General features: G+C 35.0%; 2 protein-coding genes and 1 pseudogene across 2 annotated transcripts; 1 reads left to right on the plus strand and 2 right to left on the minus strand.

Annotated features, from left to right (window-relative positions):
* Positions 1-8,563: 8,563 nt before the first annotated feature.
* LOC116422565 lies at positions 8,564-9,140 on the plus strand (annotated as a pseudogene).
* A 3,179-nt stretch (positions 9,141-12,319) lies between these two features.
* Positions 12,320-13,468, minus strand: LOC105749654 (gastrula zinc finger protein XlCGF49.1-like). The gene has a single exon (XM_031959883.1). The coding sequence runs from the start codon at positions 13,301-13,303 to the stop codon at positions 12,653-12,655; it is 651 nt and encodes a 216-aa protein (XP_031815743.1). The 5' UTR covers positions 13,304-13,468; the 3' UTR covers positions 12,320-12,652.
* LOC111719628 (zinc finger protein 114-like) lies at positions 13,348-14,154 on the minus strand. The gene has a single exon (XM_031959882.1). It carries the CDS (start codon positions 14,027-14,029, stop codon positions 13,475-13,477), a length of 555 nt encoding a protein of 184 aa, XP_031815742.1. The 5' UTR covers positions 14,030-14,154; the 3' UTR covers positions 13,348-13,474.
* Between the last annotated feature and the right edge of the window lie 1,619 nt (positions 14,155-15,773).

Raw genomic sequence — 15,773 nt, forward strand, 5'->3', positions numbered from 1 at the left:
ATTCAGCTGTGGAGATGGGAGAGTGTTCTAAGCATGAAGAGCATCCAACTAACTAGAAATGAGACAGAAGATTTTATTTGTGGACAAACCAAGAAGCCAGTATCACTAATGTCTTTTTGTTATGCAGTGACTTAATTTTATTTTTTATTTGTTTAAAAATTTCCAATAGTTACATTCAAAACAATTTTTTTCACATTTCTTTTTAAAACTTTTTTTTTTTTTTTGAGTTTCAGGTGCTCTCCCTTATCTCCACCCTAGTGAAAGTAAAAACCCTCAAGGAAAAATGAGTTTTAAAAAAAAGAGAGAGAGAGAGAATGCTTCAAAATCTAACCAGATAGATACAACCATTTCCTTCTTTGGGTATGGACAGGATTTTTCATCATAAATCCTTCAGAGTAGTTGTGAATAATTGTACCACTCACTGAGCATAGCAAAGTCATTTATAGTAAGTCGTTCCTGAACAGTGCCACTCCTTTGTATACAGAACATTTCATTTTGCTTGAGTTCATGGAGAATTTTCCAGGTTTTCTTTTTTCTTGCTCATCCTGCTCATCCTTTCCCATAGAACAATAATATTCATTCATACAGACACCTCACAATTTATTGAGCCATTTCCTAATTGATGGATATCCCTTCAATTTCAAATTTTTGGCCCTGAGAAAAGAGTTGCTATGAATTTTTTTGTACATATAGGTAATTTTCCTTCACCCCCCAAAATAAAACTCTTTTGTTATTCATGACAAGTAGTAGTGTTGTTAAGTCAAAGAATATGCATGAATTTATAGACTTTTGGGCACAGATTATATTTTTGATGATTTATCAATTGAGGCATGGCTCCTATTTTTTTTATAAAATTGATTCATTTTCGTCTATGTTTCCTTTATCAGGGAAAGTTGCTTTGAAATTCTTTTAACCATCACTATTGTTAACAATATTCTCTCCTATGTTTTTTCTCTCTTCTCTCATTCTGCCCCTCCTTAAAAGCGTTTTGGCACTGACCAATCCCTCCCCTAATATTTCCTCTCTTTTATCCTCCTTTCCCCTTCCTCTATCCCATTCTCTCCTATATTCCTGCAGGGTAATTCTATACATATATTGAGTATGTATGTTATTTCCTCTTTGAGTCAATTCTGATGAAATTAAGTTTTACTCTCTTATCCCCTTCTTCTCAACTATAAAACCTTTTTCTTGCCTCCTTTTTATGGCAGATAATTTACATCATTACACTTCTTCCTTTTTCTTTTTTCCCAGTACCTTCTCCTCTCACCCCTTAATTTGTCATTTTTTGTAAGTTTATTTTTAATAATTACTTTAGGAATCAAAGTTAGAGCAAAAGGGGAAAAAACATGGGAGAGATTAAAAATAAACAGGAAAAAAGAAGGGAATATAGCATATGTTGATTTACAATCGGTCTCCTTAGTTGTTTTCTGGATGCAGGTGGCCTTTTCTGTCCAAAATCTATTGGGATTGCTTTGGATCAGTGAAGTACTGAGAAGAACCAAGTCTTTCACAGTTGATCATTGCAAATTCTTTTTTTTCCCCTGAGGCAATTGGGGTTAAATGACTTGCCCAGAGTTACACAGCTAGATAGTGTTAAGTGTCTGGGGTCAGATTTGAATTCAGGTCCTCCTGACTTCAGTGCCAGTGCTCTATTCAGATCATTGCAAATTCTTGCTGCTACTGTATACAATGTATTCTAAGTTCTGCTTGTTTTGCTCAACATCAGTTCATGCAAATCTTTCCAGCTCTTTTTAAAATCAGTTTGCTCATCGTTTATTATAGAACAATAATATCCAATTACTTTCATGTACTACAGCTTATTCAGCCATTTCCCAATTGAAGGACATCCACTCCTTTTCCAATTCTACAAAAAGAGCTGCTCCAAATATTTTTGCACATGAGGGTCCTTTTCCCTCCTTTAGGATTTCCTTGGTATCCAAATCCAGTAATGGCATTGCTGGATCAAAGAGTATGCACAGCCCTTTGGGCATAGTTCCAGATTGCTCTCCAGAATGATTGAATCTTTCACAACTCCAACAACAATGCAGTTTTCCCATTTCCCCTCTAACATTTATTGTTATCTTTGCCTGTCATTTAGCCAATTGGAGAGGTGTGAGTTGGAACGTCAGAATTATTTTAATTTGCATTTCTTTAATCAAAAATGATTTAGAGTATTTTTTTCATATAACTATAAATGGTTTTAATTTTGTCATCTGAAAATTGCATGTTCATACCTTTTGACCATTTATCAATTGGTCATTGACTTGTTTTCTTATAAATTTGACACTTCTATATACATTTTAGAATTGAGACCTTTATCAGAAACACTAGCTCTAAAGATTTTTCCCAGTTTTGTACTTCTCTTTTAATCTTGTTTCTGTTGGTTTTGTTTGTGCAAAACCTTTTAAATTTAATGTAATCAAAGTTGTTGATTTTGCCTTTCATAATGTTCTCTAGTTCTTCTTTGGTCATAAATTATTCCTCCCTTCTCCAAAGATCTGATAGGGAAATTATCTTTGTTCTCCTAATTTGTTTATGGTATCATCCTTTTTGCCCAAATCATATATCCATTTTGAACTTATTTTGTTATGGTATGGGAGACGTAAGTCTATGTCAAGTTTCTAACATATTATTTCCAGTATTCTCAGAAATTTTGTCAAATAGTGAGGTCTTATTCCAGAAGCTAGAGTTTGAGGGCTTATAAAATACTAGATTGCTATAGGCCTTCATTATTTTGTTGTGTGCATCTAATCCATTCCACTGATCTAGCACTCTATTTCTCAGCCCATATGAAATAGTTTACTTGATTGATGTTTTGTAATATACTTTTAGGTTTGGTTTTGCTATGCTACTATCCTTCGTATCTTTTATTTTTCCCCATTAATTCCCTTGATGTTCTTGACCTTTGATTCTTCTAGATAAATTTGGTTATTATTTTTTCTAGTTCTATAAAAATGATGTTCTGGCGAATTGATTGGTATGGCATTGTACAAGTAGACCAATTTAGGCAGAATTGTCATTTTTGTTATATTAGCTTGGCTTACTCATGATTGAGATTTTCCCACATATTTAGATCTGATTTTATCTGAGTGAGAAGTGTTTTATAATTATGTTCATGTTATTCTTGGGTTTGTCTTGGCAGGTAGACCTACAGGTATTTTATTTTCTCTACAATAATTTTAAATGAGATTTCTCTTTCCATCTCTTGCTGATGGGTTTTGTCAGTAATAGAAATGCTGATGATTTGTGTGGGTTTATTTTATATCCTGAAACTTTCCTATAGCTGTGAATTGTGTTCAGTGGATTTATGGATGATTTTTTAGGATTCTGTAAGTATATCATCTACCTTTAGATGGAAAAATGTTCTATTACATCATTTTAGGTGTTCTAATGTAAGGTATGGTATTGGAATAGTTGGAAATTGTAAAAAAAGAAACAAAATATCTGACCGAGAACTCCTTTGGCTCATTGATGACTGGAAGAAAGATTTATTTTACAATCCTACAAGAATGACTGCCTAGGCTAGTAGACACACTTTTGGAACCACAATGGTAGTGTTTTATTTCCTATCCTGAAGAGAAAGTCCCTCCTCCAATTCTCCATTTATTGGGTTTTATAGAAATTAGAGAATGTGAATCTCCATCTCATTATATAGCCAGTTCCTGCCCCCAAAGAGCTCATATTTTTATAAAAGCAAAGTTTAGAGGGCTCCTGTTGAAATCTAAAGGTTCCTCCCATCATGATTAGTCTTTGATGTTCTTGTGGGTTTTAGTTCCATTTCTTCCATTTAATTTTCATAACTTTTTGGAAACCCAATAAATTCCCATTCATTTCTCATAAAGGGCTAAATTATGATGGGCTTTGAATGATGATTGTCTAGATAAGAATAATGACAATGAGAATGGAATTAAGAGATACATAAAAGACTAAAGGAATAATATTCATAAATTAGTGACTGCTTTTGTAATGAGGAAGAAAGAATAGAAAAGTCACAAATGACACTAAAGGATTAATAGAAGGTGCAATGATATATCATCTGACCCTGCTCTTATATATGTGAATATGACTTGCCTGCCTAGCCACCTTTTTTCTTGCTCATACATTTCACAAATTTTGAGGAAATCATCTAATTACAAAGAAGCTTTTCTTTGATTGTATCAATGTTTCATGAATACCAGCATATTTATCAGTTTGTCCCTTTCAAAACATATGCCTCTCATCTTTCCTTCTATGGTACAGGATATATGTCCTTATTGACTTATTTTGTGGCATTTTTGAGGAACACATTCATTGCTGGCAATATACCAAGAATCACTTATACACATTATGCATTTTTCCTTTGTTTCTAGAAGCCAGGAAAAAGAATGATGTCATTAAGTCAAATGGACATGCTGAAAGTAAAAGGCAAATGAATGTAGATTAAGGAATCGAGAGTTTAAGTGATAGTGGAATATTCAAGAGAAAATGTCATGGATAAAGCTTTAAATAAAGACTTGAACCTGGTTGTGGCAACATCTTAGGACTAATGGTTGGCAGAGTGTTACTTCTTATATTTATGATCTTGTCCATATTACTGAGCTTCTCAGTTCCTTGGTTTTCTTATCTGTAACATTAGGAATATGGATTAAATATTATCTGAAGTCTCTCTTTTAGTTCTAAAGTTTATGATTCCACTTCTCTAAGGAAGAAAATATATGAAGAAAACGATTGATAGACTAAACTTTGGGAACTCCCCACTATCAAAATAAAGGGAATGTCAAGACTTCGGAAGTTATTGGAGTAGACATAAGAGAACTCTGAAGAAAATATAAATAACATAGCTTTATAAAAGTTGCAAGAAGAGTTTCCAACAATATAATGAAGCCTTTTTTTTAATATAGAAGGAGATGTTGTTATTTTTCTGATTATTCTTAGTCAAGGTGTTCCACTTGTTTCACCATCAGATTGCAATTTATAATATATAGAAACTCACAGATTCCCTTTTGAAGCAAGTGTTTGAAAAAAAATTCAGCAAGTAGTACATTTTTTTCTTAGCAAAACTAGCTTTTAAAGCAAAAATATAATAAATTTATCAGAATGGTATTGTTTAAAAAAAAACTTTAACTCAATTAAGAACTTTCTGTTTTAATACTTTCTCATTTTAGAATCTGTTGTGGCATAGCAACTTGTTTAATTAAAGTCATGCATTCCCAGAGCTCTTCTTATTCTGAATCTACTGCTCTTTCCAGCACACCATTACTTCATAGTTCTATTATTCTGTCTGAATATCTTAGAAGATTAACTAAGAATTACCAAATTCTTCTAAGTGTTTCTGTGGCTTGTGTATTTTGATTTGGTTTGATGCCAGTAAGTTTTCCTATCTGGTCTTCTCATTAATTTCTTTTGTTTAATCTTCATTTTAAAATTTTTCTTATTTTTTTATTGGCACACCCCTGTAACACTATCATATATGTCTACATATGCATGTGCCCTTACATATACCCATATATACCCACATATATTGACACACACACATATATGTATACATCTGCATTTTCCCATAGGTAAACATGAATCTAAAACTGTTTTAATATGGCTGACATATAATATAAATTTCTCCCTTGATTGAAACTTTAAATTTGACTTTGTCTAAGATCAATGATTACTAGTGTAGAGGTCTGAAACTCCAAAAAGGTATACTTGAATCAGACAACTGAGCACTTAAGGCTAATTACCTATTCAATGTGAGATAATAACTCTATTAGCATATATTTGGATAATGGACCTTCTCACTATTGGTGCTTGCTGAATTTTTGGTGTTAAAATAATTGTAGGCAAGGATAAAGGTGTGTGTGTGTGTGTGTGTGTGTGTGTGACCAGAAGCATTTGGCAGTAGGATGAGGAGGAGAGAAGTTGGTAATTCTAGACTCCAGAATCCAGGATTCTGCTTGCCTGCCTCCTTCACTTCACCCCCTAACGATCAAGGGACTTTAATTTATCCTGACTCTGGCTATTGCCAATGCCCTCCAGGGAGCTAGCCCATACTTTACAAACTAGACATACTTTTTTATTCTAATAAATTCTACTCCTGATCCTTGTTATTTGTGTATATCTCTATTTCCTATCCTTGTTAAGTCTTCTGCTTTAATTCTCCTCTTTAACTTGTTTTGCTATTACTTAATATCCCTCCACTCTTGAATCCTTCCTTTATCTTCCCCCACCACTCTCCCCCTTTATTCCTTTCCCATTAATCTATACACATTGTCTCACTGCCATAAATCTACCCATTTTTCTATTCCCCAACTTATTCTATTCCTTCCCCCAGTTTCTTTATAGATTTTAGAGGGTGCTATACTCTCATGGGTATATATACATATATATATCCCCCATTAAGCCATTCCCAATGAGTAGGTTTTCACGAATGAGTTCTTCTTACCTCTAATGCCCCTGTGTCTATTTTTCCTCTGCACCTTATTTAGATAACCTAATTTCTATTTTAACTTTTTCCTAGACAATTTTGATTTTCACTTGGGTTGTACTCAACTCTGACTAATCTTTCTTTTAATCTACCCAGTTACTGAAAGAAATCTTAAACATATAGAATATCTTTCCATGTAAATAAAACAATTAGCACATGTTGAGTTTGAGTTTTTTGGAATTAATCTTTGATGTTGGCTCTTATATGTTAAATTTTCTATTAGGTTAGGATTTGATTGAGACAAAGTCCTAAAAATTTGCAAATTCATTGAATGTTGATAGGGTTTTTTGGTACAATATTATGGATAATTTTGTAGGATACAATATTTTTGGCTGCAGGACTATTTTTTTTGATTACTACTATATATTATTCCAGGATCTTCAGTCTTTTATTGTAGCTGCTGATAAATCTTATAGAATGTTAATTGTAGCTCTGACCTATCTGAATTTTTGTTTGTTTGTTTGCTTCTTGAAGAATTTTCTCTTTGATTGGGGCTTTTTTAAATTTGGCAACAATATTCCTATGTATTTTCCAAAAAGGACGTCTTTGAGGTGGTAGTTGGTGGATTTTCTCCTATTTCTACTTTACCCTCCTGTTCTATTACACCATGACAATTTTCTTTAATTATTTCTGTTCTATTGGGTCAAGGTTCTTTCTTTTTTTTCTGATCATAACTTTTAAGTAGTTCAATTGTTCTTATATTTTCTATTCTTGATCACTTTTCTAGATCTGTTCTTTTTCTTATAAGATTTTTCATATTATGTTTTATATTTGCATTATTTATATTTAGTTTTGTTACTTCTTGGTCTGTTATAGCTTCATAGCTTCACTGGCTTCTCCCTGCTCAATTCTAATTGTCAAAGGCTTATTTTCTTCTTTGAAACTCTGTACGTCTTTTTCTAGTTGGTTAACTTTTTTTCATCATCTTGTTTTTCTTATATGATTTTTAATTTTAGTTTTTTCTCAATCTTTGTCACTTGATTTTCAGTCTTTTTTTGAGTTCTATAAATTGTGGGTAGGTATTCCATTTGATGTTACTTTTTGGGGCAGAAGAAGTTTTTTAAACTTTACTCTCATCTTCTGAAGATGAACCCTGGTCTTCCTTATTCCCATAGTGAGTTTCTATGGTTTTGTTCTTTTTTCTTGGTCTATTTTTTTAAAAATGAGAGCAATTGATATAAGCACCTCTAATAATGGGGTGAGAGAATGGTGCCTCTAGCTTCACTTTAGTTTTCCCCTCTGACTTGTAACTCCAAACCAAAAGCTCCACTTTCCTGCAAGTTCCTTTCCATTGCGAGCCAGCTATAAATCTTTTGAAAGGCTGAAGCAAGGAGAGGCTGTTTGGAGAACTTTAGGAGATTTGACAAGTCCAGTTTCCCAATTCACAACTCATATCTGAGCTCCTTGGGATTATTTACTGATAGTTAACATGACCAAAGTTTATTTTGAGACAGGATGCTTTTAAAAATGAAAACAAATAACAGGATAACATTTGTGTATGTATAAAAGAGAAAACTATGCTTATGGTGGAATATGAAAGGGAAGCTTTAAGAAATAAATTAGTTTAAGATGTAACTTTGAAGTTGCCTGACTCCACCTTCATTTCACTCATTGCTTCATCCAAGATTCATGACAGTTGCTTGTATCTGACTCACTGCTTCTGCACTCACCTTATGCTGCTTTCTTCTTACCAAAGGCTGTGTCTCTGCAGCACAGTTGGGTTTGGCATTCCTAATTAGCAGAGATTCCCTTGGTCTTTCTGCTGATTTCCCATACTGTCCAGAAGGGGAAAGTTCCTGTAGTTGGGGTTGAGGCTCCAGCCAAACCCAGACAGTTCCAGGGATCCCCCTAGCTGTTCTGTGGAACTAGACTGGTGATGTTTGCACCTCATATGGAATAAACTCCAGCCTGGATTCTTTCTTCAGATCTCTTCTGGTAATTCCAAAAGGACTCTTGTTCTGCCCTAATCTTCTTTATTTTTTACCAGTCTATGTTTGCTCTGAGACTCAAATTTGTTCTATAAGTGGGGGAAATCTGGAGAGCTTGAAGTTTACTGAGTTAGCACTTTTCCTGTGGTGAGACACAGTCCCTGCTGGCACTGGAACCATGGACTGTTATCCTGTGTGCTGTTGTAGGACTATAAAAAAAAGCCGTATCCAAATGGGAGTTCTTCATGCCAAGATAAGAATCTTTGATATTGGTAGAAAGAAAGCAAAACTGGATGAATTTCCATTGTGTGGCCATATGGTGTCAGATAAATATGAACAGCTGTCATCCTTAGAAGCCACTTGGATCTGTGCCAATAAATACATAGTGAAGAGTTGTGGCAAGAATAGCTTTCATATTCATGTGTGGTGACATCCTTTTCATGTCATTTCCATCAACAAGATATTGTCATGTTCTGGGGCTGATAAGCTCCAGACTGGCATGTGGGGAGCCTTTGGGAAGCCCCAGGACACTGTAGCCCATGTACACACTGGCCAAGTTAATATGTCAATTTGAACCAAGGTCCAGAATAAAGAACATGTAATTGAAGTTTTCCATAGGTCCAAGTTCAAGTTCCTTGGCTGCCATATGATCCATGTCTCCAAGAAATGAGGATTCACCAAATTCAATGCTGATGAATTTGAGAGATGTGATAATTGAGAAGTTTCTCATTTCTGATTGCTGTGGGATTAAGTAAATCCTCAGCTAAGGTCCCTTGGATAAAATGGTGGGCACTCCACTTGTGAGGGGTGTGTGCTATATTCTGACCTTTTGAAGGCATAAATAAACCTAGACAATTGCTAAAAATAAAATTACTGAGCTACTCTGTTACCTCCCCCAAATCCTCCCACTTCTTGTTAATTTCTTTAGGAAATATACTTAAGTGATAATCACCAAGTTTCTCTAGTTTTCTCCAGAATATAGGTTGGATATGCATTAAAAAAATAACCTCAAGTTTCAATTCAAAATGAATTTCAATTGAGTAAAACATTCTTTGTTTCTTCACCTGATTTTCTGTTTCACTCAGGATACTTTGGGGAAACAGCAGATTAGCCTAATTAACCACATGATCAAGAGGTTTATTTGATTAAATATATATGCAATTTAATTATGATTTATTACATTTTCTATAAGAATTAGACAAAAAGAGCCAACTCTCACAAATTTTACTTCCCAATATGTATAAGACATATCAAACATTTATATGTATTTTATCTTATTCCAGATGAAAATACTAGCAAGACTTAAATTTCTTTTCTGTATAGCAGACCAGTTGTACTCTTAAAAATTGATATTGATCTCTTCCAAAAATATCCATAGACTGAAGTAACCAAGAATAATGCTGAGTGGAAATTGTGGTGATGGGGTACACCTTTTTTTCTCCTAGAAAAGGTAACTCTTTTACTGATGATAATAACAGACAAGTAGGATATGGGAGAGGGGGGAAATATGACTATCAGCCACCAATTCAAATAGTATTTGGAGTATTTATTTACTTTCTCCTTTTATCTTCCTGTGTCAAGATATTTTCAAGGGACAATAGGCGACTACCCTTTAATTCTTACCAAGGAATGAAAAAATATTAATCTGATTTGTTTGTTGAAGACAGTCTGGACCAGCTAATTATCTGTTTATTCTTCATGATGAATCTTGAAAGATTGTAAGACCCAGCTGAGCACAACAGTCAACTTTGTGAGTTAGAAAGAAAATTGTACAGAAAAAGGCAAAGATATTACTGTATTACAGAAAATTTTTCCATTCCCTTTTCTCTTCCTTAAAAACCAGGATAGCAAATATTTGCATTTGTGATGACTGCTTCTTATGGTTGAGGCCAGTTGTGCAAAGAAGTATGCATCTGCCATAAAAAGAAATAAAACAAAAACTAAGCAGTCACTTCTCCCTGTTTCAAAAAAACTAAATGATTGATTCTAAAAGAAAAAAAGAAAAGACAAATAAACATTATTCTTGTGTAATACTCAATATTGAATAGGCCTTTCTCTGTACTATGTGGTTTATATGTATATTTTTAAAAAGGCCATATGTTTCTTGTCAAGGAATACTAAATTTGACATACAACTGGTTTAAGGGCCCTAATGTCAAAGAAGATTGGAGTGCCTTCTATATTTCAAACAGTGGAAATTAAGTCAAAATGATAATTTTTCCAATTTGTTTCCAACTCTTATACATGTATAAAATATAGTTTATGTTCAAATCTATGATGTCTACATTGGAGAGTTTTATTTATAAATTCATTGATTCCTTTTTAAATGAAAAAAAAATTCCACATTTGCTCTAATGTATATTTATATGATACAGAAGATTTGACTTTTTTAATGTGTCTATTTCTTGGTTGTGGATATTCTCTGCCATTGCCTAATTATGATAAAAATGATTTTAAAGGTTCATATAGGGCTAGAGCAATCATTCTCAAAGTCTGGATTGGAGAGGTCTGGGAGTCCTAAGATCTTTTTAGTGAGCACGCTGTAATAGATCCATCGTCATCAATATCACCACCATCATGATTATTATCATCAGCTATTTTTATTTCTAATAAATATTGATATAGTTCACATAAACATTTGCCTGATCTTTAAATCTTTTTTGAGTATAAAGGAACCAATTTTTGTGGTGTGGTATTAGAAAGGCACTAAAAGCTGAACTAATGGAAGTTAGGAAGTTTGAGAAACTTGAAGGTCAAGATACTTTAAAAAGGAAGCAATTGTGGTGGGAAAGTCTCTGAGACAGATTCTGAACTTATTTTTGAAGGAAGTAAAGTGACCTATGGATACATTAATGGTAGAAATAAAGATTTCAATAAATTTAAAAAAGAAGTGGTTGCTTACAATTGGTTAGTAGTCTCCAAAAGTGATCTTGGACAATAAGGAGTACATCAACCCCTTTTGACCATTTGTATCAGAAGGAGAGATCATTTTAAAGAATATGTTAAGAAACAGAATATCTTTAGGAGATAGCTTGATTTTATTGATCACCAAAAAGAAGAAATATAGGATAAACATGACAAGGCTGAAAAGGAGTTTAGTGATGGGAAAAAATTATCAAAAGCAAGAGAAAGAAAGTTAAGCATAACTTTTAAAGTGAGAAGGTGCTGGAAAGGGGAGGATATTAACAATTCCAGGGTAGAAGATTCACCCCCAATCCTGCAAGTAGCTTGATACTATTTTGTTTTCAGTAGAGTTACAATGAATAATAGCAAAGGATTAAGAATTTATTTTTTTTCAGCAAGTATACAGGGCAAGAAGAATATGACATGATTGTCATAAAGAATATGATAATACATCTAGAACAACCTCATCTCTCTCTTTCTTTCACAGATCTCTTCACTTTTAAGGTTAATAGGAAGAATAAAGTCTTCTTGAAATAAATAAATAAGAGGAAGAGGAGTTTCTTTTCTTTTTTCTTTTTTTTTTTTGACATTTTTCCCCCTCTTGGAGATTTATTTTATTTGATAAAACAGAATAAGAAAAAAAGAAAATTAGAAAACAAATACAAAACAAAATAAAGCAAAACAAAAGAGAACATTGCCATGTGCCCAGCAGAAAATCAAGGAGGATTCAAAATACATAACAACAAATTACCACATCAAAAAAGGATATATTAGTAGAAGAAATTATATTCCTGAATGTCCTTTTAAAAATTTTCCTTGTAAATTTTTCTTTGGCTCTCTGCTGTGCACCTTATTTACTTTATTTTTTTCTCTCACTTTCATCTCCACCATCCATAAGCAAGATACAGTTAAGAAAAGATATATTTATGTGCGTGTGTGTGTATATATATATATATATATGTGTGTGTGTGTGTATATATATATATATACACACACACATACATACATATACATTCTCTTTTTTTGTGTTTTCTTATGAATTTATTTTCTTAAATATTTCTAAATTACATTTTAATCTGGATCAGCCCATTGGAGTGTTTTTCTTCAATGATTAAAGTAATGAGGTTTTTCACCATCATGAGTTCTATAGTACTGAGGATGTGCTTTAATCAGAGGGACTATGTATTCTCTTATGTCAGGAAAGACCTGAATTCAGGATGTAGGCTTTCCCACATTCAGTGTGCTGGGAGGGTTTCTCTCCAGTATGAATTCTCTGATGTCAAGTTAGCATTGTGCCCCAGAAAAAGGCATTCCCACCACCACTGCATTTAAAAACTTTCTCTCCAGTGTGAATGCTGCTGTGATTAGTAAGAGCAGACTTCTGAGAGAACGCCTTCCTGCACACACTGATGAGGTTTTAGTCCCAGGTGAGTTCTCTGATGCCGAACCAGGTGTGGCCTTGTTTGGAATGTCTTCCCACATTCACTGCATTCATAGGGTCTCTCCCCAGTGTGAATTCTCTGATGTTGAATCAGCTTTCTGTGCTTGGGAAAGGCTTTCCCACAATCACTGCATTTAAAAGGCTTTTTTCCAGTATGAATGTGGCAACGTTGTCTGAGTTCAGATTTCAGGAAGAAGATCTTCCACCATTCAGTGCATTCACATGGTTTCTCTTCAGTGTGAATTCTGTAGTGCTGTGTAAGATATATTTTCTGCCGGAAGGCCCTTCCACATTCACTGCATTTGAAAGGTTTTTCTCCAGTGTGAATTCTGTAGTGATGTGTAAGATTTATTTTCTGACGGAAGGTCTTTCCACAGTCATTGCATTTGAAAGGTTTCTCTCCAGTGTGAATTCTGTAGTGCTGGGTAAGATTGGCTTTCTTTTGGAAGACCTTTCCACATTCACTGCATTTGTAGGATTTGCTTTGACTTTGAATACTAGAATGTTGAGTCAGATCTGCCTCCTGACAGGATGGTTTCTTACATGGAGTCTTTTCAGAGGACTTGTTTCCCATATGAGTTCTCTGCTGTAGACTAAGTTTGTAATCCAGGAGAAAATAATTCCCATTTTCATGAAATTGCTCTTCAGCATGAATTCCAGATGTCTTAGTGTGGTCTAAATCAGAATGGAAAGCTTTCTGACATTTCTTCCCCTCAGAAAAATTCTTTTGTGCATAGATTGCAGTTCACTGTCTTTGGTCTGACTCCATGGTGAAGCTCCTTCTCTGATTATCACTGTTATGGAGATCTCTTACTACAGATTGTCCCTGTTGTGGAACGAGGACTGGCTTTGGGCTGGAGGTTTGGCTGTACGCACAGGATTCAGAGGCTCTGACTTCAACAGCAGCTTCTGTTTGGATTTCTTTTCCTTCCCTACAATGTTTCCCCTTATTGTTTTGCTCTTGCTTGAACCTGCCATAATACTCCCGGGCTTTTCCCATCTCAGAGGTGCAAGGGTCATCCCATAAGGATCTAGTTGGGGATAAGTCTTTCATAAAAACACTTAACTTTGGAGTTGACTCCTTAGTCTGAGGCCTAGTGCCCCCATCTAGGCAGGCCAGGTTCCTGTAGTTCTCCAGCATCACGTCCCAGTAAAGTTCCTTCTGGGAGGGGTCCAGGAGGCCCCACTCCTCCCGGGTGAAGTCCACAGCCACATCCTGGAATGTCACCGATCCCTTGGGGGAGCTAATGGTGAGGAACGTAGGGGCCAGGATGGCCCTGCTCTCCCCTGCACCCGGCATGTGGGGTCCCTGAAGGCTGAGCTTGTCTCGGACCCAGGACCAGGGCTGCAGCGCGCTAGGACAGAGGTGAGTGGGCTCCCGCCGGCTCCCGCATAGAGGATCTAGAGCAACCTCCACATCACCATTGTCGCTCGCTGGGCCGGGGGCGCACCATTGGCCGGCGGCCGGAGGCGGGGCGCCCCCAGACCCCGGCCCTTCTCCCTGGGCTGCAGTTGAGGACCATACATACACATTCTCAACCCCCCCCCAATACACGTCTTTCCTATCCCTGCTGTCTCTTTAATCAAATTCTGCTCCATAACTTTCCTTGAAATTACTTAATCTCCTTTCACTTAAGAATTTTTCCATTGTCTCCTTCCCTCATCCTTTGTTTCCCCACCCACTCTTCCCTTCCTCTTATTTCTTTATGGATTTTGAAGGGTGCTATACCCTTCCTGGTACATATGTAGTGTTGTCTATTGTACCTATTCCTAATGTGAGTAGGTTTTTCAGAACTATACGCCCTCCTCCCCCTTCTAATGTTTCTGTGTCTCTTTCTCCTCTGTAAACATGATTTGTAAAACATGATTACTGTTTTTACCTTGAATCTGGCAATCTTTCTTTTGAGCTATCCTTTTGTTGATGTGAATCTTTTTTTTTTATTTAATAGCCTTTTATTTACAGGTTATATGTATGAGTAACTTTACAGCATTAACAATTGCCAAACCTCTTGTTCCAATTTTTCACCTCTTACTCCCCACCCCCTCCCCCAGATGGCAGGATGATTGATGTGAATCTTAAACTTACATTTTGCAAAGTAAAAAAATAAACAAACAACAACAACAAAAACCCTACAATTTGTCCATGTTTAAATAGTTTGTTCATGTTAAATTCCTTAAAATTGACCTTTCATATTAACTCATATATTAAATGTTCTGTAATTTTGGATTTGGTTGATAGAAAGTCCTGAAAATCTACAAGTTTGTTGAATATCTGTTTTTTCTCATTCAGAATTATAGAGAATTTTGCTGGATATGACATTTTTGGCCACAGTCCTAGTTCTTTTGATTGTTAGTAGATATGATTCTAGGACTGAGATATATCTATTGCAAGTTGACTAAGTAATTAATGTACATGAATTCAGTTGGCAGAGAAACATTACATATATATCTATATCTATATCCATATCTATATCCATCTCTTTCTCTATATATGTATATATAAATATGGATATAGATATAGATATAGATAGTTTGTTTGTTTGATTGATTTTGTTTTGTGCGGAGGCAATTGGGGTTAAGTGACTTGACCAAGATCACACAGCTAGGAAGTGTTATATGTCTGAAGCCAGATTTGAACTCATGTTCTCCTGACTTTAAGGCTGGTGCTCTATCCACTACACAGCCTAGCTGCCCCAAAATATTACATTATAATAACATTTGTAAGAAACCAAATTGGTTGCTTGCCATCTGGGGGAGGGGGAGGAGGGAGGGAAAAAATTGGAACAGAAGTGAGTGCAAGGGATAAAAAATTACCCTGGACAGGGTTCTGTCAATAACAAGTTATTAAAAAGAAAAAAAGAAACCAAATTGGGAGTGGTGATGAGAGAATCTGCATGAAAATAAGTCCAATCAGAGTGATAATACATTCCCATCTGCCTACAAGCAATCTCTAATATAAAACACTTTTCATTCATAGATAAGGGGAAGCCTTATGAAATAGCCCAAGATCCAAATGAACCATTTGCTTATTTCCTGGGACATCT

Source organism: Sarcophilus harrisii, chromosome 3 (assembly GCF_902635505.1).
Source record: "Sarcophilus harrisii chromosome 3, mSarHar1.11, whole genome shotgun sequence".
Lineage (NCBI taxonomy): Eukaryota > Metazoa > Chordata > Mammalia > Dasyuromorphia > Dasyuridae > Sarcophilus > Sarcophilus harrisii.

Excerpts from the sequence above, each read along its gene's own strand:
- LOC105749654 (XM_031959883.1), bottom strand. The coding sequence starts at position 13,303 with ATGGGAAACAAGTCCTCTGAAAAGACTCCATGTAAGAAACCATCCTGT.
- LOC111719628 (XM_031959882.1), bottom strand. The coding sequence starts at position 14,029 with ATGCCGGGTGCAGGGGAGAGCAGGGCCATCCTGGCCCCTACGTTCCTC.